The 27,500-nt window shown below is 44.4% G+C and overlaps 3 protein-coding genes across 5 annotated transcripts in view; all 3 read right to left on the reverse strand.

Annotated features, from left to right (window-relative positions):
• cpe (carboxypeptidase E) overlaps positions 1-7,131 on the reverse strand; it is a 22,411-nt gene extending 15,280 nt beyond the window's left edge. For both annotated transcript variants that reach the window (XM_083655455.1, XM_083655454.1), the window contains exon 1: positions 6,863-7,131. In XM_083655455.1, coding sequence (XP_083511581.1) covers positions 6,863-7,106 — 244 coding nt within the window. In that variant the 5' untranslated portion in view covers positions 7,107-7,131. The remainder of the gene's footprint in view (positions 1-6,862) is intronic.
• A 2,072-nt stretch (positions 7,132-9,203) lies between these two features.
• msmo1 (methylsterol monooxygenase 1) lies at positions 9,204-15,758 on the reverse strand. Its single transcript, XM_083655420.1, has 6 exons — positions 15,741-15,758; positions 14,322-14,615; positions 13,931-14,079; positions 12,182-12,308; positions 11,251-11,405; positions 9,204-9,468 (listed from the first exon to the last, which is right to left on the reverse strand). Exons 2-6 carry the CDS (start codon positions 14,574-14,576, stop codon positions 9,291-9,293), a joined length of 864 nt encoding a protein of 287 aa, XP_083511546.1. The 5' UTR covers positions 14,577-14,615; positions 15,741-15,758; the 3' UTR covers positions 9,204-9,290.
• A 2,210-nt stretch (positions 15,759-17,968) lies between these two features.
• The window catches only part of klhl2 (kelch-like family member 2), a 17,360-nt gene continuing 7,828 nt past the window's right edge, over positions 17,969-27,500 (reverse strand). For both annotated transcript variants that reach the window (XM_083655218.1, XM_083655217.1), the window contains 7 exons: positions 23,664-23,781; positions 23,063-23,260; positions 22,059-22,160; positions 21,807-21,935; positions 21,528-21,668; positions 20,576-20,719; positions 17,969-19,453 (listed from right to left, as the gene is read on the reverse strand). In XM_083655218.1, coding sequence (XP_083511344.1) covers positions 19,425-19,453; positions 20,576-20,719; positions 21,528-21,668; positions 21,807-21,935; positions 22,059-22,160; positions 23,063-23,260; positions 23,664-23,781 — 861 coding nt within the window. In that variant the 3' untranslated portion in view covers positions 17,969-19,424. The remainder of the gene's footprint in view (positions 19,454-20,575; positions 20,720-21,527; positions 21,669-21,806; positions 21,936-22,058; positions 22,161-23,062; positions 23,261-23,663; positions 23,782-27,500) is intronic.

Consider the following 27,500-nt stretch of genomic DNA (forward strand, 5'->3'; position numbering starts at 1 on the left):
CCTCTCTGGGTAAGGAGGCTTCTCACAGCAAGTCTGCTAATCCAAATGTATGCTATTCTACCCCCCATTCCACTGCAATCTGTTCTATTCTACTGAGCACATTAGCCATGTTTTATTTGAAAGGCATTTTATATATTCAATGTGCCATATGTCATTTGACCACACGAGATGGTCTACAGACTGCAGTGTATTATGACAGACTCAACCACACAAGATGGTCTACAGACTGCAGCGTCTTGGAGAGAGCGCAGCCTCATACAGATATTGTTTTTACCCTACTAGACCAATCCAAAGCTATTACAGTAATATACAGTATTTCTCCCAACGCTGAGGCCTTGTAAATAGTTCCAGACTCCAGAGTCCAGAGTCAAGGGATCCTAGCCAGAAGCAGAGCCCACTTCACTGGAGGCAAATTCCTTTTTGGGACTCCCTTCTAAGCTCAAAGGTAACCCAATTCTGGGAAGTAAATAAATACCTCCCTTCCTCAGAAAGATGCTAAAAGTCCTTCTCTAATTGATCTGCTTCTGTCATCTCCTCTTCGGTGATTGATGGGTATAGATTTTTTTTTTTTTTAATCACTTTATTTCTCAGTTTTCACAAAAAAAACATGGATGTCACGAAATACAGTATGAAAACTCTTTTTCTTTTTTTTCTCCCTCTCCCACCCCCATGGGGACTGACAAAAAACAACAACAAAAAACAAAAACAACACCACTAAAAACAACTACAAAATAAAAACAACTACAACAACAACAATAACAATAATGGACAGATGTGTGTGCGACTGTGCGTAGTTATTTGGCTCACAGTAAACTACCTTTTCTCTGCTGTAATTAAACACTGCTCTCTCACAGTTGGTCAATAATATATTTAATAAAGGGTTGCCATATGCTATTGAAATTATACTTAGGCCCTCGTACAGCCAATCTAATCTTTTCTAGTTTCAAAAATTGTAATGTATCTCTGATCCAGTGTTTAAAAGAAGGAGGGGCAGCCTGCTTCCAATTTAATAAAATGAGTCTCCTGGCTAAGAGTGTGACAAAAGCAATACAGTTGGATTGTGCCTTGGGGAGGTGATCGTCTTCACACTGGATGCCAAAGATGGCTGTTAAAGGATTTGGGTCTATTGGTCTGCCAAATATGTTAGATAGGGCTTCAAAAATGGAGGACCAGTAACCTGAGAGCCGTGGGCAAAACCAAAATGTATGAGCTAGTGTCGCAGGCGAGAACTTACACCTATTACAAAAATTATCAACTAACGGATACATCTTTGAGAGTCGGGCTTTAGACAGATGCAGCCTGTGTACCACCTTGAATTGAATTAGGCCATGCCTGGCACAAATCGATGAGGAGTGTATTCTTGAGAATATGTCTGACCATTCAGCATCCGTGAATTGTACACTCAGATCAGCCTGCCACGCCTCTCTCAACACATCAAGAGATGTTGTCTGCATAGACGAAAGTTTATTATACATAACGGATATAATACCTTTGAGAGATGGTACCACTGGGAATAAATCATCAATAGGTTGCGGTTCAGGGATTGTGGGAAATTAACCTGTGTGTCTACGGGCCCAATCCCGGGCCTGTAAATAACTGAAAAAATGTGTTCTTGGTATATTAAATTTAGCTCTTAATTGATCAAACGAGGCAAAAATATCCGCCATGTACAAATCCTTGAATGTGATAATACCCCTCTCACGCCACTCCAGGAAGGAGTGACGGGTATAGATTGAATAAGGGAAATCAATCACAGAGTAATGTCTTTTCCCCCTGGATTCACCTCATGGGTGCACCTTGTGGAAAGAGTGTGTTTACACTGTTGGCTTTTCGGCAGCGACCACGCCGCAGTGCACGACAGATGGCTGCTCACTGGCAGATGCATGAGTTTCAGGACAGCCAACCGCGCAAGCCGCCAGCCGGCTCAGTGCGCTAAGCCGATCTGTTGCCCCGGCAACCACTATTTCAGGTCCACCTTCGAGTTTAGACACGTCGCCGGGTCAGATCAAAAATAATGGAAAGCACGTTATCAAAGATTTCATTTTTATCGTCTCTCACGCGCAAGATGATATTTTCTCCTGCTATTGGCATCGTGCCCCCATCTCTGTTTCCTATCAGTCTCTGTGGCTCCTCACCTCTTCTGCTTCTGCTCCCCTCTCCTCCATTTCACCCCCCCCCCCCCCTCTCTCTCCCTCTCTCTCTCTCTCTCTCTGGATGTTTTGGACAGAGAGGTGGAGGGTTGGAAACTCATCTGGTAGCAATAAGGCTTCTCCACATCGCTACCGTGACTCATGCCTGCGCGCACGCCCACCGGACTATTACAGGCTTATTTTGTACGTACACACACGGTCATTAGTTTTTGTGGCCATGCGAGCTGCAAACACACAAACCTGTGGCGTGGGGAAACACACACAAACACGCGCACGCGCACGCACACGCACGCGCACACACACACACAAACACGCGCATGCGCACGCACACGCACACACACACAGAGAACAGCATGCATCTTAATTCACTTCTAAACTTCTAAAATGCTATGAGACATGTTCTATAATTACAAGCGAAATGGCTTCCTTTGAAGGCTCTGTCTCACGACCACGACCCTCTGACTAAATTAATGACTTCCTATGTCACTTTTAATTAATGACTGCCTATGTCACTTTGAAAGCACTTGTCTGGGAGAGTAGGCATGGATTGTAATCAACTCGTTTGTCAGTTATTATCATCTGAAAGGTAAAATGTTTTTAAAACAGCCTAATTGTTTAATTATATTGCTCTCTTTGTCAGAATGGTGCTCCTCTCACTGTTAAATCTAGAGAAGTAAAAAAAACTTTTGCAATATTCAGGATGGTCAGCAGTAAGACTTGTGATAGGTGCAGGATGGTCAGCACTAAGACTTGTGATAGGTGCAGGATGGTCAGCAGTAAGACTTGTGATAGGTGCAGGATGGTCAGCACTAAGACTTGTGATAGGTGGATGGTCAGCAGTAAGACTTGTGATAGGTGAATGGTCAGCACTAAGACTTGTGATAGGTGGATGGTCAGCACTAAGACTTGTGATAGGTGCAGGATGGTCAGCACTAAGACTTGTGATAGGTGGATAGTCAGCACTAAGACTTGTGATAGGTGGATGGTCAGCACTAAGACTTGTGATAGGTGGATGGTCAGCAGTAAGACTTGTGATAGGTGGATGGTCAGCAGTAAGACTTGTGATAGGTGGATGGTCAGCAGTAAGACTTGTGATAGGTGAATGGTCAGCACTAAGACTTGTGATAGGTGCAGGATGGTCAGCACTAAGACTTGTGATAGGTGCAGGATGGTCAGCACTAAGACTTGTGATAGGTGGATGGTCAGCACTAAGACTTGTGATAGGTGGATGGTCAGCACTAAGACTTGTGATAGGTGCAGGATGGTCAGCACTAAGACTTGTGATAGATGGATGGTCAGCACTAAGACTTGTGATAGGTGCAGGATGGTCAGCACTAAGACTTGTGATAGGTGGATGGTCAGCACTAAGACTTGTGATAGGTGCAGGATGGTCAGCACTAAGACTTGTGATAGGTGCAGGATGGTCAGCACTAAGACTTGTGATAGGTGGATGGTCAGCACTAAGACTTGTGATAGGTGCAGGATGGTCAGCACTAAGACTTGTGATAGGTGCAGGATGGTCAGCACTAAGACTTGTGATAGGTGGATGGTCAGCACTAAGACTTGTGATAGGTGCAGGATGGTCAGCACTAAGACTTGTGATAGGTGGATGGTCAGCAGCAAGACTTGTGATAGGTGCAGGATGGTCAGCACTAAGACTTGTGATAGGTGGATGGTCAGCAGTAAGACTTGTGATAGGTGCAGGATGGTCAGCACTAAGACTTGTGATAGGTGGATGGTCAGCAGTAAGACTTGTGATAGGTGCAGGATGGTCAGCACTAAGACTTGTGATAGGTGCAGGATGGTCAGCACTAAGACTTGTGATAGGTGGATGGTCAGCAGTAAGACTTGTGATAGGTGCGAGATCATTTGCTTCACCAATCAGGAGTTCCACAAGCCCAAGGTTTTTGTACCCAGGACTTTAGTAAGTCAGGGCCAAGGGGTAGTAAGGTAAAGTCCCAACGGTTGTCACACACCTGAGTGTGCGAAATTTGTTCTCCGCATTTGACCCATCCCCTGGGGGAGCGGTGAGCGGCAGCAGTGCCGCGCTCAGGGAATCATTTGGTGATCTAACCCCCCAATTCCAACCCTTAGTGCCAAGCAGGGAGGCAATGGGTCCCATTTTTATAGTCTTTGGTATGACTCAGCCAGGGATCGAACTCACAACCTCCCAGTCTCAGGGTGGACACTCAAACCACAAGGCCACTGAGCTCACCACTAGGGCTCACCAAACCTCAATGTTGCAACACGTATCGTAAACAGCTCGCACCTGGGCCTTGCAGATTTACACTGAGATCAGTTACAATTACTTCACTTCAATTCCATTTTAATTTGGACTGAAGCCCTTTGTGAACCGGTATGAGCAAAGGAAACAAAATGAGTGTTTGGCATTTGTAATCTCCATCACAAAACAGACACCCGGTTTAGGATCATTCAGGATGGTGTGATGATCGTATTCTCTGGGAGCTTTTGCTAGCCAGAACCTACGTACGTCTGAGCCCAGGTCCAAACAGCCAGAACCTACGTATGTCTGAGCCCAGGTCCAAACAGCCAGAACCTACGTATGTCTGAGCCCAGGTCCAAACAGAACCTACGTATGTCTGAGCCCAGGTCAAAACAGAACCTACGTACGTCTGAGCCCAGGTCCAAACAGCCAGAACCTACGTATGTCTGAGCCCAGGTCCAAACAGAACCTACGTATGTCTGAGCCCAGGTCCAAACAGGGAATATCAAAAGCGTGAAGAGGTGTGACAGCCTATTTTAGAGGTGTCTGTCCGTAGTGACTTTTCACATATGTTTGATGATTTTCTTTCTTCCTGGCCCAATTTATGGCTGATATTCTGAACCTCTTGCCATAGGCTATCCTTTTTCTCTCTTTTTTTTCAGATTTCCCACCTTTTCTCCCCAATTGTACTTGGCCAATTCCCCCTGGTGTCCTGGTCGTTGCTCCGCCCCCTCTGCCACTCTGGGGGGACTAGCACAATGCTTCCGATGATACATGTGCAGTCGCCACCAGCCGCTTCTTTTCACCTAATAGTGAGGAGTTTCATCGGGAGGACAATTGTGTCTGTAGGAATGTCTGACCAAGCCGGAATTACCACTGCCGGGAATAGCTTGTTTGCAACCACGTGATTCCAATGATGCCAATGACGTCGCTGGGGGGCAGCTCTCCAGAGCTACTATATGGAGGAAAGAGAGTATGTAAGATGTTGAATGCTGCTCCACGCTTCAGGTATCACCAGAAGATTGCAAAACATAAAGGATATGATCCATATACAATGAAGAGAAGTGATTTTTCCAGCAACTTGTCAGATTTTGCTGGTGCTTTCCTATCACTTCCTAGTATGTCTCCTGCTGCTGGTGCCCCCCAGCATGATCATGTGGTTTGCAAACAAGCCAATGGTCAATGGTCTCGACCCTTGATGTGACATCACCTGAAAACAAGCTATTGAATCCGGGTCTCCATGGTGGCAGGTGAGTGCATTTACCTCTATACTACCCAGATGCCCCAGCGGCCAGCATACCTCTTGAATGTTCTTGTACTCCTCAGATGGACTTTCAAACAATAACGTCTTGAAATGTCCCTCAGACTTTACTTGAACCCTCTTGGATTTGCTCTCTATTCTAGTTCCTTTGGAAAAATCTGAAAAGGGACGTTATGGCACAAAAAGAGAAATGGTGCTGTATTTTTTTGGGCATATTTTTAGCAGGGTGTTCCTATCTGGAGGAAACCCCAGCACAGGGAGAACATACAAACTCTATACAGAAAGGCCCTTTTGACGAGCCCACCTGAGCTGTAGTAGGCACTGAGGACATGGGGATGGGGACACACCCTCAGCGCCCACAGTGTCCCAGGCGGGAAATCGAACCCAGGACCTTCTTGCTGTGAGGCGACTAGCAAGTCTGCGCCACTGTGCCTGTCCCTGTAGTTCCTTCCTGGGTGGTATACGAATGTGCCTCACACCCAAGTCTAATTTTGGCACATCTAAGCACTCTGACAACCTCCAGCCCCATCCTGATAGCCTGGAGCCCTGATGGGCAGCAACATAATGGTGCAGCCTGTAATAGCCTAATTGCATTGGGTATGCCAGGACTTATTGGTTCAACTCCTCTCATTCAGCCCAAGGCTCAAATCCATGGCTCCAATTTACTCCAGCCAGTCACTCACTCACTCACTCACTCACTCACTCACTCACTACACTGTTGGTGGTGTTTCTTTTGGGAAGCACGTTAATTGCAGGACTTTTACGAGCTACCCAGTAAGCCAAGCCAGGATCCATTTGTCTTTGGGGCGTTTTCTCAGCATCACGGCTCAGTAAAAAGAACGGAGAGATTCTTATCATCCAGCAAAATGGCGGCTTTTGGTGTCTGGTTCCATAATCTATCGTCTAGATGGCTCTGAAGTGATGGGGTGCGGTAGGCCTACTGTAGCCTATTTGTTGTATGCACACACAGCACGACACACCTGCGCTCTGCTACACGGGCTCCCTCACGCCACGGGCTGTAGCCTACCAGTCATCATCTCACACGGTCCATCAGCATAACCGAGCTGCGATGCGCAATTGTGCGCGACGTGTTTGTGTTATTAAAATGTGCGCTCTTCATATTGCTCTATAGGGGAAAACGAGGGACAAAGGAACTGAACGATGTATGGTCGGATTAGCCGACATATCAGAAGCGTACATTATAATCCTTGTCTGCGTAAAACTGACCAGGTTCGTGCGTCCCGGGGTTGTCGGACATCTCCAGCACCAGCAGCTCGCGGCCCTCGAAGCTCTCCCCGATGGTGTAGATGCGGGTGATGGACTGGCACTGCAGCCATACCGACACCAGCGCCTTCCGCAGCTCCTCATAACGGTGATACTCGAAGGAAATCTCCCCGTCGGTACCGGCGGCTGAGCCCTGCACGGCGGCCAAGGCAGTCCCGAGTAAAACTATCGATAGGAATTGTTTCATTTTGATATATGTCCTCCTGTCCCGTTCTCTCCCTAAGCCCTGCCTAATGGCTTGCTCCCAAGCCTTATCTCTGTGCTGCAGCCTCGCTTCAGGCTATAAATATCTCTCCTCCCTCTGCCTCTCTCTGCCTCTGCCTGTGTGATGATGCGTACTACTAGGCTACCTGTCCTCCTGAGCGCAGGCTCTCTGACTCCCCCTACCTGCAGCGTAGAAAGCTACAGCCTGATGATGATGGAGGAGAATGGAGAATGCGAAGGAGCGAATTTTTGACGTTGCACGTTTGCACTGTATCTCTCAGGATGCTAAAAAAAAAAAAGTAAAATTATAGTGTTTGTGTAAATGCTTTGGTTTATCATAGGAGAGTTTCATGATTTGATGCAATCATGATACAATGTAATACAATTATAATGAAAACAAAGTATGGATGTGCAGAATCATGTTTATGTCTGAGCCACATCTGTCGATCAATAGCATTGTCTTCTTGCTAGAATGTAAACGATTTAAAAATGTAGGTTAATTATTTTCTTGTGTTATATTAAGCAGTATGGCACTCATTCCTGTCCTACATCTTTATTTGTATTAATAATGCAGAGAATGGATATTTATTGGTGGTAAACATGTCCCCCACGGCCAGGATCATCCATCCTTGGGTCAGTTCCAATCATTGTTAGTGTCGCCCCCTAGTGGCACAAGTCAATGTTGCAGTGTAACTAAATAATGAATGGAAGGAGACCAATCCATAGTCCCCCCCCCCCCTTTGGGGGGCAATAGAGATACCGGTATGTAGTGTACCAATGAGGTATGTACTGTATGTATGCTACTAAATCGCTACTAAATGCTACTAAAAGTAATTAAATTACTTGATGTCAGATCTCATTTTCATGACCCTCTGGCTCCAAGCTTTCCTATGTCACTATATTATTATTATTATTTAAGCTCACAGGAGCCTTATCTTTTTAAAGCTCACATGAGCGTCGTGTACAGATGTTCCTCCACTTCCAGTTTGTTCCAGTGGTTTGGTTTCCCACTCTGCAGAAGCCTTACAAGGCTTTCAGTGAGTTTGCAGAAGCCTTACAAGGCTTTCAGTGAGTTACAACTGTTTGATGTAGCGTAGTTCACATAGTTCAGCTCTTTTGTGACTTTTCACCGCTTTCTGTGCAAATCAATAGTGTTACATTCTCAAGAACACACAAGCAAGAGAGCACAGAGATGGAGAGAACACCGCAAAATCATCCATTTCTCCATCAACCCGCCTCAGAGTCTATACCAAGAGAATGAACACATTTACATTGCTAATTTACTCTCCCAAGATTGTTTTTCTGACATTATCTTGTCCTATTCATGATGATCATAACATGCAGGCTGTTATGGGCTGTGTGTGTCCCCGATTCTGCAGATTTAAAGTCTTCGATCCACCTGGAACTTGAGGTGGCGACTGTCTGTGGTGCCCAAACAGTGCTGCCAAAGTGCCTTTGGGCTGGGCACTCTGACCTCTTACATATATCTGTGTGTAGTGGAGATTCTGACAAATAATGAAAGACAATCCTCTTGATACAGTGTTGCATGATGTCATGATCTGATATGTTTTCGGGATCATTACAGTTTCATGTTATCATCTTGTAACATAAATGCACAAAACATAACCAAACTCCTGATTAACTTTGTTCATGTGTTTTTATTCTACGACAAAAGACACGACAAAACATTTTCAAGAAGGAACAAAAGGGGCTTGTACCAGTGCTCTGTAAGTAACCCACTCCCCTTTCATCAAAATGTTACATCAAACAAGCCCAATTTTGTTTCAAATATCTGCTTTGAGGTTACGACAGTTGCAGCCGGACTGCAACGACAACAGAATAAAAACAGTGTCATCCTGACTCATCTCAAATCAAGAGGAGAAGCTAAAGTGCTAAAAGACATTCAGAGGTAAACAGAACCAGTTCACAAGCATCAAAACAGGGATGTTTACAGCTTTTATTCAGTCAGTAGCTGCTGACAGAAGCAGAAAATATACTTCTTTTGGAAAAAGGCACAGAAGAATTTAAAATGTCTGATTCAGACCACAACAGCGCTGATCCATGAAAGTACAGTCCATAGTGTGTGTGTGTGTGTGTGTGTGTGTGTGTGTGTGTGTTCAACTTCTGAGTGAGAAGTGTGCTCACTGTGTCCAGGTGTGTGAGTGCTTCACTGCTCCTTCTTGAGCATGTGCTTGTTGTACTGGTTGTCGGTCTTCAGCAGCTTGTCCCACCAGGTGAAGGTGGAGGCGTAGTTCCCCACAAAGTTCATGTGGTGGAAGTCGTGGAAACGGGTGCCGGCGTAGAACGGGATCAGGTGGAGCGGGTTCAGAGGGATGTCGTACCCACTGGGAGGGAGGGAGAGAGAGAAAGAAAGAAGGGAATGATAGTTGGTCACTTTTATATTCAAAAATCACTGACAGATACACTGTACTTCAGAATCAGTGGGGTGCTGACCTAAAGCAGTCAACCTAGGAGGGAGCTGTGTATTGTTTTGTTTAAACAGACACCAGCTCATCCCATCTCTTGTATTTCCCCTAATGCAGGGGTTCCCAAACTTTTAAGACCAAGTACCACTACCAAATCAAATTTCCCAGGGGCCACTTTCACTACCAACAATACCCCCACCACCATAAAATGAACTTTGTTGATTTAACCATGCAATTATTGCAATAGCATCAGAAAGGCTAAATAACAAAATAAGGACACACACACACATACACACACACACACACACACACAGTTACAGCGGTAACTATGTCAAAGTTTAAACAAGTTGAACTTTGAGCGCAGCGCAAGGTGGCAAATTTGAGCGGTGCGCGACGCCATGGGTAGTGCTGCCGCATAGTTGAGAGGCACTGCTCTCCTAGCCTGGGTAAACCCAGCCTCCACGTGACCTCTATGTACTATCAGTCACATTACAGGCATAGTCTGTGACGTCACGTTGAAGGCTGGGTTCACCTAGGCTACCGCTCTCCCCATAGGAAAACAACGAAACAGCGGGCGCAGTACCGTTTTACCACGGATCATGTGTGGGGGGCTTTAGGTCTTCTAGTTTCATATGATACCAGAAACCTTTGCAATGCTCTGGCGGACCACCAGGCGGAGCCCCGTGGACCAGTTTGGGAACCACTGCCCTAATGTATATACTGTATGACAGTGTATGTGTATTTAAATCTCACATGTATAAATTGTAAATATATACAAAGGAAAAAAATATTGATAGATGCAATCCAAACAAATGAACAAATGTAAAATTTGAGAACATAATAAACAAAACAATAACAATAATAAAACAAGTTCAATATTATTAATGATAATATCCGTTGTCCTCTGTGGCCCTCTAGTGGTCAATAAGGAGTAATGCTACTCCAAACAAGTTTTCCATGTAACTGTGCAGGGACACTTTTGTTTCTCACTCACTCATTTCCCTCTCCTTTCAGGTGCCCTGCATTTTAGCTGATTAGGAGGGTGTTAGAGCTTTTGCTAAACCAATCACATTTGGCCACATTTTCCCATTCAGCCAATCTCAGCCTTAGCGGCAAACTTTAAGAGCTGTTCTTTTCTCACACGCTATTCTCTTATGTCTGTAATGTCTTGTGAAGCACTTTGAATTGCTTTATGTATGAAATGTGCTATATAAATAAAATTGACTTGACTTGACTTGTCATTTCAGTGCAATTGCTGCAAAACCCTCCTCCACCCCATTCTCCTCCAGGTCTGAGATCTCCAGAAGCCGATCTTCGTTCTTAGAGTTCATCACCTCACCACCACCAGGTCTAGACTCCACAGTGGGAATATCCTATTCTACTCACGGCTTCATTACCACCTTCATAATCATGATGACGTCTCAACGTCGTGATGGAGTCTAATCGCCAAAGACTTTGAACATTTCATAATTATTGAACATTTCATAATCATTGTTTATTCACAATCATTGTTCACATGTAAATACATCATTTGCTCATATTGATAAATCATTGTTAACTAAATAGTAGTGTCTCCTGATTGAAATACTACTACTTCAGTTGCAGTCAGCTACTGATGTTACTTACCACTGTACCACAAGGAAGGGGAGGGACACAAAGGACACATTATGCACAAGCTTTGTTGTGATGACTGTATCCTACCTGTGGACGTCGATGGTCTCCAGCAGGCGGAAGGCCACCCAGGCCCACAGCAAGGAGACGTGGTTGCAGAAGATCATGATGCCGATGAAGAAGCCAGCGCCCAGAATAAGTGTCTCCGCAGGATGGGCGTACTCCGCCTGCATGCCAAACGGAGCCTGGGGAATAGTGGAGGGACTGTTATGTGTGTGGTGCTCAGTGTTGGGCAAGTTACTTTCAAAATGTAATATACTACATATACTACATACTACATATACTACAAGTTACTTTACAATATTACTTTCTGTGTAGAGTAACTCGTTACTTATTACACTACTTTTGCATTACTTTTACCAAAACAACAGCAGCAGCAGAATGACATCGCCGCCCCGGAACCATCCCGAAAAATTATTTAAACCGCCTTGAAGTCAGTGTAAACTGTCCAAAATTCTAAATGTTATTCTTTTCCTTTGTTATTGTCATCTATAGTAGTTATTTGCATAAAAACACACAGTTTGATTAGGAAATGATTGTATCTTTTTTAAATATGTGATTTGATTTAATAAAATGTAACTCAATTTGTAACTTGAGTTACTTGACAAAGTAAATGGTATAATATTACTGAAATCCTATAAGTAATAAGTTATATTACTGAGTTACTGCTAAAAGTAATATATTACATGTAATATGTTCCTTTTGTAATGAGTTACCCCCAACACTGGTGGTGCTGCATCATAATGTCTGTGTGTGTGGTCGCTTTCTCGTGAGTGTGTATGCACACATTTAAATAACACATCCCTGTGCATTTTGGTTCACAATGGAGAGGCACAGTGATAGTGAGTGTTTAAGCCTGTAAGCACATGGGAGTGTTTCCGCGACAATTACAACATGTAAGTCTATGGTAAGGAAATTGTCCCAAGTATGATCTGTCTTTGCAGGTGTGTGCTTTGCTCACAGTGAACTCGTGGTGGACCTTGTGGATGTATTTATAGACCCTGCGGTGGTGCAGCAGGCGATGCAGGAAGTAGTGCCAGGTATCCTCAACAACAGCACAGCCAAAGCACTGGGCCACGAGGTACGACCTGGGGAGAGGAGAGGCAAAGGCGGATCATTCATATGTTCTGAAACATAACGCTGCAAAATCAGCACAAGTGTTGTGCTGATTTCATCAGGGTTTGTAACATCCAGTCCTATTAAGCAATCAAACGTAACGCTGCAAACCAATCAGCCATGGTTCTTTGTTGGGCTGAACCAATGAGCTCTCCCCACTGACTCACTTGATTGATGGCTCTCATTCAAACGGAATGGAGAAATAGCAGCTATTGTGACAAAAAGGCGTTTGTTGAGAGATTTAAAAAAAAGCAACTTTCTCAGTTGCTTACTAAAATGATGACTTATACTTAGCTTGGGCATGGATTGAACATTTAGATTGATACATGAGGAACAAATGCAAACATATTGCTATCTGCCTAATAAAAGAGTGTGAAGTCATTGCATAATAACTACAGTGTACTCTATAGACAGACAGAATAACTACAGTGTACCGATCTATAGACAGACATAACATAATAACTACAGTGTACTCTATAGACAGACAAAGGCAACGTCACTTCCTGCCTTTCTCTGTGTACCAGCATCTGAAAATATATGAATGGTGGTGAACGGAGCGATGCGTTACTTGTTTTGATCCCGTTTGAATTGTGCCACGGGTACTACACGTATCACGTTTGTCAATGTAAACGATAACTTTGCAAGTCAAGAAAGTCGCACTTTGTAGTAAAACTGGCACTATAAGTTATAAATCAGAAAGACTACGCACAACCAGTCGCATAAGTGACGTCTCTCCCGCCAGTCCATGTTGTTGATGGTGTGACGAGAGATGTAGTTGATTGACAAAAGGAAGCCTTACGTTTCAGTTTCAGGACAAACTGTGTCTTTCTTTTTTTTATATATATAATTTTTTTCCCGATTTTTTTATCCCATTTTTAACCCCCATTAGTGCTAATTAAATTTATTTATCCTGGTTGCTACTCCACCCTCTGCCGATCTGGGGAGAGCCGAAACTGGCTCCATGCTTCCTCCGAGACAAGGGCAGTTAGCCAGCCGCTTCTTTTCACCTGACAGGGGAAGCTTCACCGGTAGGACATAGCACGTGGGAGGTTCACACTATTCCAACCAGTTCCCCTCCCTCCGAACAGGCGCCCTTAACGACCAGAGGAGGAACCACATTAGCAACCAGGATATTGCATGTTTTGGTGAAGGGGGTTCCTATATGAAGGAAACCCCCGGGAGGCACGGGGAGAACATGCAAACTCCACACAGAAAGGCCCTTTTGACGACCCCACCCGGGCGTGGGCACTCGAGGACATGCGGACGGGCACGCATTCCTTCAGCGTTCACAGCGTCCCAGGTGGGAATCGAACCCAGGACCTTCGAGCTGTGAGGCGACAGCGCTTACCACTGCACCACCGTACCCCCCTAAACTGTGACTTTCTTGACATGCATAGTTATCTTTTAAATTGACAAAATGTACATGTGTACCCCGTGGCACAATTCAAACGGGATCACAACAGGTAACATATGCATATTTTTTCAGACGCTGGTACACAGAGAAAGGCAGGAAGCGACGTTCACTTTGGCTCTCTATAGCTAGGGCACTTCCAGTATAACGTGTTTCCAGGTGGATTTGTATTGTTGCACTGACCAGCGAGGCATGGAGTCCCAGTCGTAGGGAATGTCGAAGAACTCCGTGAAGTAGTACGTTCCACAGATCAAAGGCAGCTGGATGAAGAAATGGTTGAACAGCAGCATCTTGAAACACCTCCACTGTTTCTCCCAAGTCTCTGGCTTGTCCTGCAAGCACGCACGCACACACACACACGCACACGCACACGCACACGCACACGCACACGCACACGCACACACACACACACACACACACACACACACACACACACACACACACACACACACACACACACACACACACACACACACACACACAGCCATGCACAGAAAGAGGGATTATTCAGAGCAATTTTACTTCACATTCTGGAACTTAAATCCTATGCAACATCAAACAGACACACACATACCGGTTGGATCTTGTATTTCTGCATAAAGGGCATGAACTGGAAGAGGAAGCCAGGCACGCAGAAGAAGAAGTAGATGAACTCGTGGACGAAGAGGGAGCCCCAGGTAGCGATCTGGAACTTGGTGTAGTTGTCCATCATGTATCCCCAGGCGTGTTTCAGCGAGGGCTGGAAGGGGTTTTCTGGCAACACTGCGTCTACATACTCCACTGCCAGGTAGGCAGAGCCCAAGATGTCTGCCGTGATGTTCACCTCCATGGCGGACGATGCTGGGTGAGTGCGGGTCTGTGGAGAAGACTGGAAAACAGAAACCACACGTGTAAAACTCTCAAACATGGAGCAGTGGAAATATACTGTGTAATTCACATATATGACCGTGTTTATTATAAGTGCAGCTGGAATAATCTCCTCCTATTCTTATTCTATTTTGAGTTGTTCTTGTAGTAGTATTACTACTACTTACTACTACTTACTACTTACTACTTACTACTACTACTACTACGATAATAATGATGATGATGATAATAGTCATAATAATTATTATTATAATGATAATAGTTATAATAATATCCTTGTTATTATTATAATTATAATTATATTATTATGACAAGAAAACGAAACAGTTAAACAGCAATAGGCTACATAGCAGTAGGCTATAACAGCAATATGCTAAAGCAAAAAAGCCAGCAATGGACTAAAATCAAGGCTACAGGAGAGCATGACAAATACAAGAATAAAATTATATGAAAAAAAGTATTTAGTCGTGTGAAAGAATGACATAGCAGTATTCCACATGAAATACAGCATTATGCAGTAACCAACAGAAGTCCCACTCACTTAAAAATGATAATTTACACTGTACAAATTGTACCCTACTCCACCAGAAAATTCAGGTTTGTGTGATGATTCATTACTACTACTACTGTACTAGTCTACTAACGTTACAATCTAATGCCTGTTATTTGTTTTGACATAAGCGTACATTTCCTCACAACTTTGCTGACTAATCAGATGGACTACAGACAACAATAAATGCTATTTAGTACAGAGGAGCTGAATAAACAGGACACCTCTGAAACTGATCCCATTAATTACATTATAATAAACTAATCAGCAGTACTGTAGCTGGAAGCAATGAGTCAATAACGTGTTAAAAAGCTTTTGACTAGAGGGAGATGAAACACTATTCTCCCTCTGTGTTGTCTCTGCGGTAGGCTGGCTCGTCTTTCACCATCCAAATAATGCATCTCATTGACCGGCGTCTTTAGAACTAGAATCAACACACATGCATATCTCACACAGGACTTCGCAATCGCGATCAAACAGCTGCTATTAGACCTACTTATTTCTCTCACACGTCAGTAAAATACTCGCGTAAACAAGACTTAATAACTTGTAGAATAAACGCTATTATGATCTCACCTTCTTGCAGTGTGCCCCGTCTACCTGAGCAAGAGGCGGCCGGCCGGGGTGAAGTACAATAATATTGGACAATCTGATTGGCCGAGGGGAGAGGAGACTGACGTCGCGGGGCAGAGCGGCCTCGCTGATTGGCCCGCTGTATGGAGTGATGATAGTGAGAGGGAGAGTTTCTACAGCAACGGCCTATCAGAGGCGCGCTAGCGTTCCACGACCTTTGTATGGACAGGAGGAGGGAAGAGATGGGGTGGTGAGAGTCAGAACTGTGCGGACGTGCTGGTTTCCATATTACAGATTTAAATATAACACAAATGTAAACATTGTAAATGTTGAGGGTTAAACCTACCTGAACTCAGTTTACTCTTCTTTCTTTTTGTGGAATAAATCAGTGGTTCTCACAGTGGTCCTTCAGGGGGTTCCAGGGGGTCCCCGGCATAAAGGGGAATGATTTATTATTTTCACTATAATCATCATCATCATAAAAGGGAGTAAGTGGGCTGTTTGTTTACATTTCTGTCCCACATTGGATGATGTCATGAGCGAGTGACCCAAACACCTGCATTAGACATCTTAACAGCTTGGTGTTAAGATGTGTTTCTGCCCACATCTGTTTCTGAGATACCTCATCGAGTGCCAATCATTTAAAGTTAAGAGAAGATCGAGAATGTAGGGAAACAGTGGATGGATGCAGGGCCGATCCTGGCCATTTGGGTGCCCTAAGCGTAATTGTTCTGTGGTGCCCCCCCCCCCCCCCCCCCGTAAAACTTTCAATAACTGTCAAACGAAAGACTGCAAAATCATTAATTATGAACGATACTAGTGTATCTCACATTTCATTACATGTGGGAAACAAACAATTGTTAGAATTACTGTACATGTCAGCAAACAAGTGATTGTTAAACTGTACATGCAAGCAGGGGCGGACTGGGATCATAATTCAGGCCGGGCATTAGATACCAAGCAGGCCAGGCCGATACAGGCCGACGTGCGTGCCGGCGTCCGAAGGGCGGCGGCGAAAAATTTGGGCTGTTTGAAGCCCAATTTGGGCCGTTTGAAGCCAGATTTGGGCTGTTTGAAGCCAGATTTGGACCGTCTGAAGCCCGATTTGGGCCAGTTGAAGCCAGATTTGGGCCAGTTGAAGCCAGATTTGGGCCGGTTGAAGCCAGATTTGGGCCGCTTGAAGCCCAATTTGGGCCGTTTGAAGCCCAATTTGGGCCGAGTCCAATTTTACAATGAGATGCACCCTGAATAAAGTAATAAAACCACTAGTAAACCAGTAGGCGGCGCCTGGCCTGCTGTTCAGTGAGTGGCCTGACTGAGGGCACCAAAAAAAAAAAAAAAAAAAATTTTTTTTTTTTTTGGTGCCCTCAGTCACGTGATGCCCTACGCAGTCTGCGTACTCTGCGTAATGGGTTGGAGCGGGCCTGTATGGATGGATGGATCCAGAAGGCGGTAATGCAACATAAAGGATGCCAACTGCCATAAAACACCAAAAAGAAGAGTGCTCATCGAGTGCTCGAGTGGCAATTGTGCGCTGCACATGCCAATAGGGCAGATGAGGCCACACAGCAGCTGAGCTGCAGGCGAGGCCGCGCAGCGGCCGACCGTGGGAATCGAGCGTGCGTCCATTCATAAGTACAGTAACACAATGACAGAATGTATGCCTATATAGGCTATGTTTCATACACTTTCTGTAATAAAAAAAATAATCTAAAAGCAAAAATCGTATGGAACCTGGGATAAAATCTTACCAAATGGGGGTCCGTGGTTTAATTTGTGTCAGTTTACAGGTCCTTGACTTGAAAAGGTTTGAAAACCACTGGAAGAATAGACAATCTTCAAAGCTGACATAGGCTACATCTTTAATAATATACTAAGTTATAAGAGGATATGGTCTTTTTTATTGTTTTCCTGAAAGTATAATTGCTTTTTGTTTACATTGGTGGTAATTTTCCTTGTGGTTATCCACTGTAGGTTATAGTTTATTTACCACTACATCACTATTTACTACCATGCATTCCGTTTTTATTTAAATTATTTTTTACTACATTTGCTAATAATAAATTACCCCCTGTAAAAGTATTCATGTAGGCTATCAGTATTCAAGATCAATGTTTGTTTACGGTTTTGGCAAAGTAAAAAAAAGTATACAGTTTCTTTAAATACAAGAAGCATATTTATTAATTATAATATAAAACAATTAATGAAACATTTCAAAGATCATTAGCCTACATGACATTCCTCAATACACTGACAAGAAACAGCGATACCAGTACTATAGCAATTTTCAATATAGGAGGCAAGAGAAAGAGACTGAAAAAATAAAACTCGAGAATAGGTTTGGTCACTTTCCAGAGAGAGAAAACAGATTAGCAATGTAGGAAGATAGTAATAAAGGGAGGCAGAAATAAAGAGACATATTAAAATTGGCACATTCATATTAAGTCAGGGTGTGCAGTAGTTAATAGGGTTGCTACACCAGGGGAGATCAAGGGGGAAGACGGGAAGTGTTACTGTTCAGGGGTCAGAGGTTAGAGGGTAGAGGTCGGGGACCATGCAGTGGGTTCAGCCCATATCACTTGCCGCCGTCAGTGGTTCACTTCCAACCATAACAAAGATGGCTGCCAGCAGGTGACAGTAAAGCACTAGTAAATACAACCGTTTGTTGTTTCAAACAGCTTCTCCCTACATCTCTCACTCTTTTTTGGCACCATGAAACGAGGCTTCTCACCTACTGGTAAGAGTTAGTATTCCAGTGAAAGTCTTGTTGTTTCAGCAGAAATCTACATGATCTTCTACAGCTGCTTCCCCACACGGCTGTTATGAATTATACATGCGGGCGGACACTCGACTGACACCCTACTACCGATCCGGAGTCTGTTCCCCAAAGGTATTTGTTCTTCTTCCCAGAAAAGCGACCGGGTCTCTGTCCGACAACAGTGCACCAGAAGCGTAAAACATAGGAGAAGAAAGGGGGGAAACGGGGTGTCATTTGACATTCGGTCACGCTCGGATAGCCACGCTGGAACACTGTTACGGTCAGACAAAGTGCGCTCATGCTCTGCGTCGGACCAGGCGTCACCACCACAGAGACTCAGAGCACGCAAACATACATGCTCACATGTGCAAGCAAGGGAGCAGGCACACATGCTAGCACGCGCGCGCGCGCGCACACACACACACACACACACACACACACACACACATATAGGCACACGCACGTCTTGGGATGATAAAATAAAGGAGAAAAAAGATTACAGTCCCAAGTCCTCCTCCTCTGCCTTCCTCTCCCAGAGATCAATAATCGGTGGTCTTTCTCAGAGCCAGTTCATCTCAACAGTGTGTTCATGTTAAAGTCACTTTGCAGTCATAGTGGCTCCTTATCAGTAGCGTATCGATGGCACTGTAGTGGTAGTGCTGCTTAAAACTGGCTTGTCCAGTTGGGTGCCGCAGTCCATGAGAGGATAAAAACGTGGCTGTTTGATCCCCTTTCCGTTACAGCTCCCCCACTCGTTAAGTGCAAAAAAATCTACGTCCTCGTCAACCTTGTCATCGTGTTCTTCATCTTCATCAGTGCCTGTGGGAGGCTGCCTAAGGTCGAAGCATTGGCATCATAGACAGATCCAAGATCAGTATTTAGCAGAAGAGTACACTCTGCTCCGAATCAGCGGCAGGCCTCGAGAGCAGTCATAAGGGCTTGTCGATCACAGTTACGCCTGCAATGACAAAGAATTAGGTCAGGATGATACATCAATAACGCCAATTTCACAAATCACATGATGAAAGCATTCCAAATCTTTGATAGCTATTTCAAATGGGGGGGGGGGGGTATTGACAAATTAAGATGATGATCATGACAGATTATCAATATTACTACTACACCACGCTACTAGTACTACTACTCCTACTACCACTACTACTACTACTTTGTGATTACCCTTTCTGAAGCACTTTGTAACACTCACACTTTTGAAAGAAGCAAAACGGAGTGTCCCATCCCCCCTAATTGATGCTATTTACCCAAATTAAACTATGTTGTTCTATTTCAGCACACAATACATCCAGTATTCTTGAGATTACATTTACCACACTTTTGTTACTGTAAAACATTCAACTCAGTTTTAGGATGTTATTTTCTACTCAATCTGCTAGTAATCAATTCTTCCCTTCTCATCACAATCCATTCAGTCATACAATTCAACTTGTGCCTTTCATGTGATACACGGCTGTAACATGGTGACTTCTTTGTGCTCATATGTTGGAATGTGCTTCATGTGCACACACATGTACTTGTATAAAATGTGATAGCATACATACATAGAGTAACCTTGTTGAATAGCATCCTATTTCACTAGAATTCTCCTCTCTACCATTCAGCCTGGCCCTGTTACTCATGCAGCCATCGGGCAAAGTTCATCCCAGGCTCAGCTCTTCCAACACTATAAACACTTCTCCACCCATTAGGAAGTGACCAATTGAAACTTATGTGGGGAAAAATCTTTATCGCATAGAGCATAGACTGTATAATTAAACCTGGAGCATCGGGAGTAACTAAGTTTGTATTTAAATAAGGGGGGAAAAGAAAGAAAAGAAAAAGCTTATGTATGTATGTATGTATGTATGTATGTATGTATGTATGTATGTGTATATATATATATATGGTATTGGTCTGCTATTTTTCAAACTGTTACGACTTGCTGCCACTTGGAGCCACCAGAGTGCAATTTTGCCAAGCGTAGCTTCTAACTTCTTCTCTGTGCCACGTGATGGAGCAGTGTGTGAACAACGGCCTGCACGGCTTTTCATTGTGTATGTATGTCCATGTGTTGTGTTCAGACCTGCATAACTGCGTCCTGTGCTCATGCAGGCAGGCAGTAGTGTCCACTTATCACAGTTTGGGTTGTAGAACTCCACTGAGGCCAAGTTACAGCTGCCGTCGTCTCCTCCCACCACATACAGGATGTTGTTCACAGCACACACACCTGAAACACACAATACACAAGTCCATATTGATTGATTGATTGATTTTCTTTATTTAAGTGTCATGCTTCGAATGAAGCCCAGCCCACATGGGCTTACAGGACACTTTTACTGTTCATCATTTAAACAAACAATGATCAAAACATAAAACCAACAGAAAACACCCAAAATACATACAGTAAAGTTGTACAGCATGAAAACCACCACCTGAACCTACTTAAAGAGCTGTGTTTGCCTTCTATTCCAGGCCCTAGAGATAAAGTTAGCAGTCTTAAATACCTCAGTCTTAAACAACCACTCCAACTTCTGGCCATCATCTGCCCAGAAGAGCTCAGGTCTTTGCTTTTGCATTTCGTCAAATAAGGAAATCCTCAAATCATCATATAAAGTACAATAAAACATGAAATGAAACTCATTTTCAACATCCTTTAGATCACAGACATTGCATATCCTGTTCTCTTCTGGTATAGCTGTGAACCGCCCTACTTCAATGGCAAGAGGCAGAATACCAATTCTCAGCTGAGCACATGAAGACCTCTGGTTTCTGGTTAGAAAGGAAGTGACATAGGGCTCAGGACCAAAACACTGCTTCATCTGAACATATGATCTAAGCTTAGGTTTAGACCATATGCCATAACTGATACACACAATACACAAGTTCATAACTGTGTTTACAGCACACACACACCTGAAACACACAATTCCATAACTGCGCCTGGAATATTTGCTTACGACATGAACGGAACACTTTACAGCCACAACAGCCGTCTCACACCCGAACGTGTTTGGTTGACGGCGTTTGTTGCTTACCTGCGTTGCGTCGACACATGTTCATATCGGCTACCTGTCGCCAGCTGTTGGAGGCGGGGTCGTACACCTCGCAACTCTTCCTCACCAACGGGCCGTCGTGCCCCCCCACAGCATAGAGCAGGCCTTTTAACACACCTACACCTGTTGAAGACATTTGGTAAATAAAACGAAAGCACATGAATCCATGTGTAAATGCACATATCCTGTCTAGACAAACACACACACGCGCACGCACACACACACACAAACGTGCACGCACACGCGCGCACACACACACACCTGCCCCACTGCGGCGTGTGCCCATCTCAGAAATGTAGCTCCATGTGTTGCTATTTGGGTTGTAAGCCTCCACTGTACTCAGACATTGCCTGGTCGCTCCATCATAACCTCCAATTGCATACAGGATCCCTGGAAAACATGCAAACATACACAAAGGCACATAGAATGCACATCATCAAGTGAGAAAGTGGTAGCTGTTTCTAGGAAAGCTGGAAACCAGGAACTAACTAGGAAACCAGGAAATGTACTCACCATTGACGACGCCCACTCCCACACTGCTACGTCTGGTGCTCATGGGTAAAACGTGGAACCACTCATCCGTCTTTGCGTTGTACGCCTCAACTGTACATAGACCTGCACACACATAAATGACTGCCATTATCAACAATGAAATTCATCTTTGACATTAATCAATTTCTTTGTCATAGTCTATTAATCCACATCAAGGACAAATCAGTGTTTTTGTTTCTGCCCTTTGACTGAGAGTAGAGATGAGACTATGAATTTCAGGGCATCTGGGTAGTGTAGCGGTAGATTCTCTGCCTACCAACATGAGGGTAGCAGGTTCGCGCCCCCGTGTTACCTCCGGCTTGGTCGGGCGTTCATACAGGCACGATTGGCTGTGTCTGCGGGTGGGAAGCCAGATTAAGGGTATGTGTCCTGGTCGCTGCACTAGCGCCTCCTCCGGTCGGTCGGGGCGCCTGTTCGGGGCGGAAGGGAACTGGTGGGGGGGATAGGGTGATCCTCCCACGTGCTACCTCCTGCCGGTGAAGCTCCCCACTGTCAGGTGGAAAGAAGGGGCTGGCAACTGCACATGTGTCAGAGGAAGCATGGTGCTAGTCTATGGCGGTCCCCAGATCGGCAGAGGGGGTGGAGCAGCGACCGGGGCAGCAGGGGGGAAATTGGCCAGAGGAGAAAATGGGGGGCAAAAATAAAAAAACTAAAAAAAACTATGAATTTCATATGATTATAGTGACCAAAATGATCATGGTTATCAGTATTATCGTCGCGGTATTGTCAGGAATCAATCACGGTTTATCATTACACCCTTAATCATTTCATTCCTAACTGGAAGGTTAAAACACAGGGAACTACAGCTCTTGTTCATGGACACTTCGGCAGGACAGATGCTTGCTGTCATGGGGCTTGAACCCAGGCATTCCAGTTAAAGGATGGTCTCTGTCACGCACACCCACACACACACACACACACACACTCAGGCACACTCAGGCACACACGCACGCACGCACGCATACCTGTGCTACCGTCGAAGCCTCCAACAGCATACAGCAGTCCGTTGAGCACAGCAGCCCCTAGTGTTGACCGTCGGTCCTGCATGCTGCTCACACAGGTCCAGCGGTCCAGAGCCGGGTCATAACAGTCAACCGTCCGCACACGCAAAGAGCCGTTGAAGCCACCGACCGCGTACACACACCCACCCACATACACCACCCCTATGGAGAACATCAGAGGAATTACATACAGTCATAAATCATCTCCAATAAAGAGACACACTACAGTTCAAGGATGAGGGTTAAGTCAATTCCAGTTTATTTGTATAGCCCTAATTCACAAGCATGTCTCAGAGGGCTTTACAGAGAATGTCTAGCTAAGCACTATGAATAAACAGGATTGAACAATCTTATATTAGAGAGAGAGGGGGAGAGAATGGGGGGGGGGAGAAGGGAGAGAAGGGAGAGAGAGGAGAGAGAGGGGAGAGAAGGGAGCTAGAGAGGGGAGAGAACAGGGGGGAGGGAGGGAGGGAGCAGAACAAACAGGGTATACTGGGGCTAGGTGATACAGTTGAAATCAATATCACGATAATCAGTCGTGTGCAGATGGTTAAGGGTTTTCTACCTGCTCTGCACCTCCTGGTGGGGAGTTCAGCCACCTGGTACCATCGCTGCTCCTCAAAGTCATAACATTCAACACTGCGGATGGCCTTGGGGGCCTGGCCTCCAACCACTACCATCACCTAAAACACACAACCATGTGATAAAAATATGAATAGCATCACATAAAAGATGAAAAACTAACTAAACTAACGCACACTCTGGATGCTGCAGGCAGCCTGCATGGGCTTAGAAGACACATCCATAGTCTCATTAGTGTCTTCGTGGTTCAAAGCCAGGATTTTCTTTTCTTCTGCAGCTTTTTTTTGTGCCAACATCGAATCCAGCTTTTGTGAATCACATCAGAAGCCTTTCATAATCACCTCATCAAAAGATTGAAATGGAAATCATCTTGCATCCATCCTCCTCAGCTCATCAAATAAAGAGCAATAAAACAAGTACATTTCATTTTCAGTACATTAAGCTTCCTGTGATACACCTGACCTTGAGATGTTTCACTACTGGATACGTTTTGTGTGACAAATAGCTGTTTTTTCTAAAAAACAATATGTTCTTATTTTAGGTTTATATACCAAATAACAACATAGAGTTTTTCTATTTTAATATCCTGTATTTACTTCCTGGTGACCCACAATGTCCTGGGTTTGAATGCAACCAGCGACTTTTGTTGTATGTCACCGTCCCCTCTCTCACCCAACTCTCCTGTCTCTCTTTATACTGTCACCTATCAAATTGAAGCAAAAATGCAAAGCAAATATAAAATCCTGTATAGGAGACCGGTGTACTTCTCAACCTAGTTGTACTTTGTATATGTGCGACTACACCAGTGCCACTACCAACTGTGCCAGTGCAGATACACTGGCACAATTCTACTGTGCTGAATTTAAACTTCAGTGGATTTATGTTTCGTATATTGGCATTGGCATATCCTGTCTGCACTGTAAATTAGATCCTGTTACAGTCTGTCCTGCACCTGGTGTCTCAATCATGTATTGTACAACTGCTTTTGAATGTGTCAGCACCAATGCACTAGGTCCGATTCCCTCTGCACCTGTTGTAGGCCGAGTGTCAAAACAAAGCAATTTGGTTCTGATTTGAGTAAATTAGATGTATACCAGTCACAGAAAATAAAGTCATAATTTCAATTTCTCAAGGATAGTTATTAGAGGTTACCCAAATTAATATTATTTGACTGAGTCTCTATGGTCAGACATATACAGTACCTTTTTACATCAAAAGTCCCACTAAAGCCCCTTTTAGACCTGCCAAAAATCCCACTAATATCCACAAACCAGTGGCATTTTCTTCAGTCTAAAGTTGCCAAGCTGGGCCGTTTAGCCGATAGAGCGACCCTGCGAGTGAGGTGGGTTTTTCGCGACGGCTCTGCACGCCATGGCGATATAAATCTTGGCGGTGGTCCAACGCATTATTTTCCAACCCTGCTTCTCCTCCTATTGATTTGCTGCTGATTTGCTTCAGTGATTCCCACAGTTAATTACTTTACATTGACGGAATATGCAGGGGGAAAAAAACGTCTCATGCTCGAGTGCACCCCGCAGCCCAGGCGCAGACTGCGTCAAGTCAGCCAGAATGTAAGTAGGTCGTCCGCTTTCGCTCTTTCAAAAATAAAACCCTCGTTGTAACGTTAAACATTTTGAGTCATGCTTTACAGCCACGGTTTAACGATTATGTAATCTTAACATCACAACATGTATTTTGATACAATGTTTGACAGTACGGTAGTTTGAAATTTTTACCCGGAAATTTCCATTTTGTTTTGGCTGGCCTGACACTGCGGCTGGGCAGCCATGAGAGAAGAAGGGAGAAGGGAGGGGGAAGAGAGAGCCCGCAGCGGTGGAGAAACGCGGGTTGAGTGCGATATAAAAGTTTAAAAGGCGATGCTGCTGCTGCTACCCCCTGCTGCTTTCCTGGATAACAAAAACACGTGTATTAGTGGGACTTTTTATGTAAAAAAGTTATAAAAGGGGCTATATTTACAAGTCTCCTCCCCATATCACTGCAAATGGCCATATTAGGTGCAAGTCTGTGAACCCCCAATTGTGTTAAGTTTATTTTATTTTTTATTTGCAATTTTGTTTTTGAGTGCCAGCGACGCCATATGGCGTCATTAGAAATTTACCGTAGGCTGCCAGCGACGCCAAATGGCGTCAATAACTCCAAATTGTTTTTTTGACGGGGGGGTGTCGATCTAACCCTCTTACATCGCCTCTTACAATATGAGAGCTATTGAATGTGTCTAACCTATTTTACAGAACCCTTAGGTGGCGACAGCGCTGTCCAGATGAGAGAAAGTGGAGTTAAACACACAGAAGAAGTCGTTGGGGAAAAGGAAATCGCATCGCATCCGTCCGTATGCATCGATATGCATGAAGCATATAGCTGTGCCTGCAGCAGCCAATCTGCTGTCACAATTGAGCACCTCCGTGTCCGCTGCAACAGCCCATCCGCATGATCAGCCGTGGAGTTGTTATTATTCTCAACTGGAAGCATGGGAGCTGGTGACAAATACACGCGGCTGTAAAAAAGCTGGATGTAGCGGACTTTTCAGTGCAGAGCAAACGCAGGCAGCAGAAAGCCCCAGAGACACGCCCAGGAGGAGGAGTGTGCAGTTGAGGGGGGGGGGGGGGGGGGGGGGGGGGGGGGGGCACGCAGAGCACGCAGAGCAGCATACAACACCCAGACAGCAGGACAGGATTGGCAAACGCAAGCTAGAATATCTGATGCCCACCAGCAGTAAATCAAGACCAGCAAGAAGCTGCAACCAGCAGCGCACGCAGGGGCCAGCGCTGCTGGTTGCAGCTAAAAAATATTATTTGGCCAAACAAAATTCCTTTGTTTTCACTCTTTTATTGAAGGAAATTATTTTTGAGGTGTCATTACATCAGAAAATATTAGCAATGAGTCAATGATGTGCTTGAAATGCTTCCTTTCACAAAAGGCTGAATATCTCAGGTTCTAGAAAAAAAGTGGCTGTTTTTGGTCAAATCAAGCTATCTTCTCCGGCTCATAACTAAAGAACGGAAAATGGGATCAATAAACTTTTTTTTGCAGGTGATAGAAGAGAGTCTCATCGTTATTTGTGCGTGTTCAGTGTTTACATAGTAATATCACACAATATTCTGTGGGCTTCGAGAAATCACTGAAAACGCTCTGAAACTCTGGCACTGGGAGCGTCCGTTCTCCAAAAGTGGCTGGCACTCAAAGTGTTAATGGAAACGGACAAAATGTAAACAAAAAAATTATGTGCAGGTAGAGAAGGAACCCCTAGATGGCCTTATACTGGGTCTCTACCTCGGAAAACCAATAATAACAATAATCCGTACAAAGTATGCCATATAACGAAGTAGCCGTAGCGTAAAGTAGAACAGACATTTCTTCATTCAGCACAGATCAGTGAGCACACACTGTAATAGTCAAATGTTCACCGAAGGCATTTCGGAGCACGTGAAGAAGCCGGTAAGTGGAAATAATCAGGTTATGGTAAAGGGTTTGATTGAGGTATTTAAATGCACTCTAGTAATGCGTTGTTGGGGGAAACCCTGGTTTATATGATTCAGTCATAGGTTGGATTTCTCTCCTTAACTTTGAATTTTGAACATGGCGCCACTCGTAGCTTGTTTTATGGTCAGACTCAGGCTTCTTTCTGCTATTCCTTTGCACTGCTTCTTTATTTCAGAAAGGATTAAAAGATTTTCCTCATCAGTCCCAAAAGTGACATTTGTGCTCATTGTGGAAGACAAAGTTATTAGCTTAGTTGTAATGAACTCATATAACCCCTTTTGCTTTGCTCAGTGGGAAAACACTGCTTGCAACCTTGAAT

Source organism: Poromitra crassiceps (assembly GCF_964638095.1).
Source record: "Poromitra crassiceps genome assembly, chromosome: 19".
NCBI lineage: Eukaryota > Metazoa > Chordata > Actinopteri > Beryciformes > Melamphaidae > Poromitra > Poromitra crassiceps.

Coding starts and splice junctions, on each gene's coding strand:
- msmo1 (XM_083655420.1), bottom strand. CDS start 14,576: ATGGAGGTGAACATCACGGCAGACATCTTGGGCTCTGCCTACCTGGCA. Junction 12,309..13,930: donor TGGGACTCCATGCCTCGCTG/GTCAGTGCAACA, acceptor TCCTCTCCCCAG/GTCGTACCTCGTGGCCCAGT. Junction 9,469..11,250: donor GAGACCATCGACGTCCACAG/GTAGGATACAGT, acceptor CCTCCCTCCCAG/TGGGTACGACATCCCTCTGA.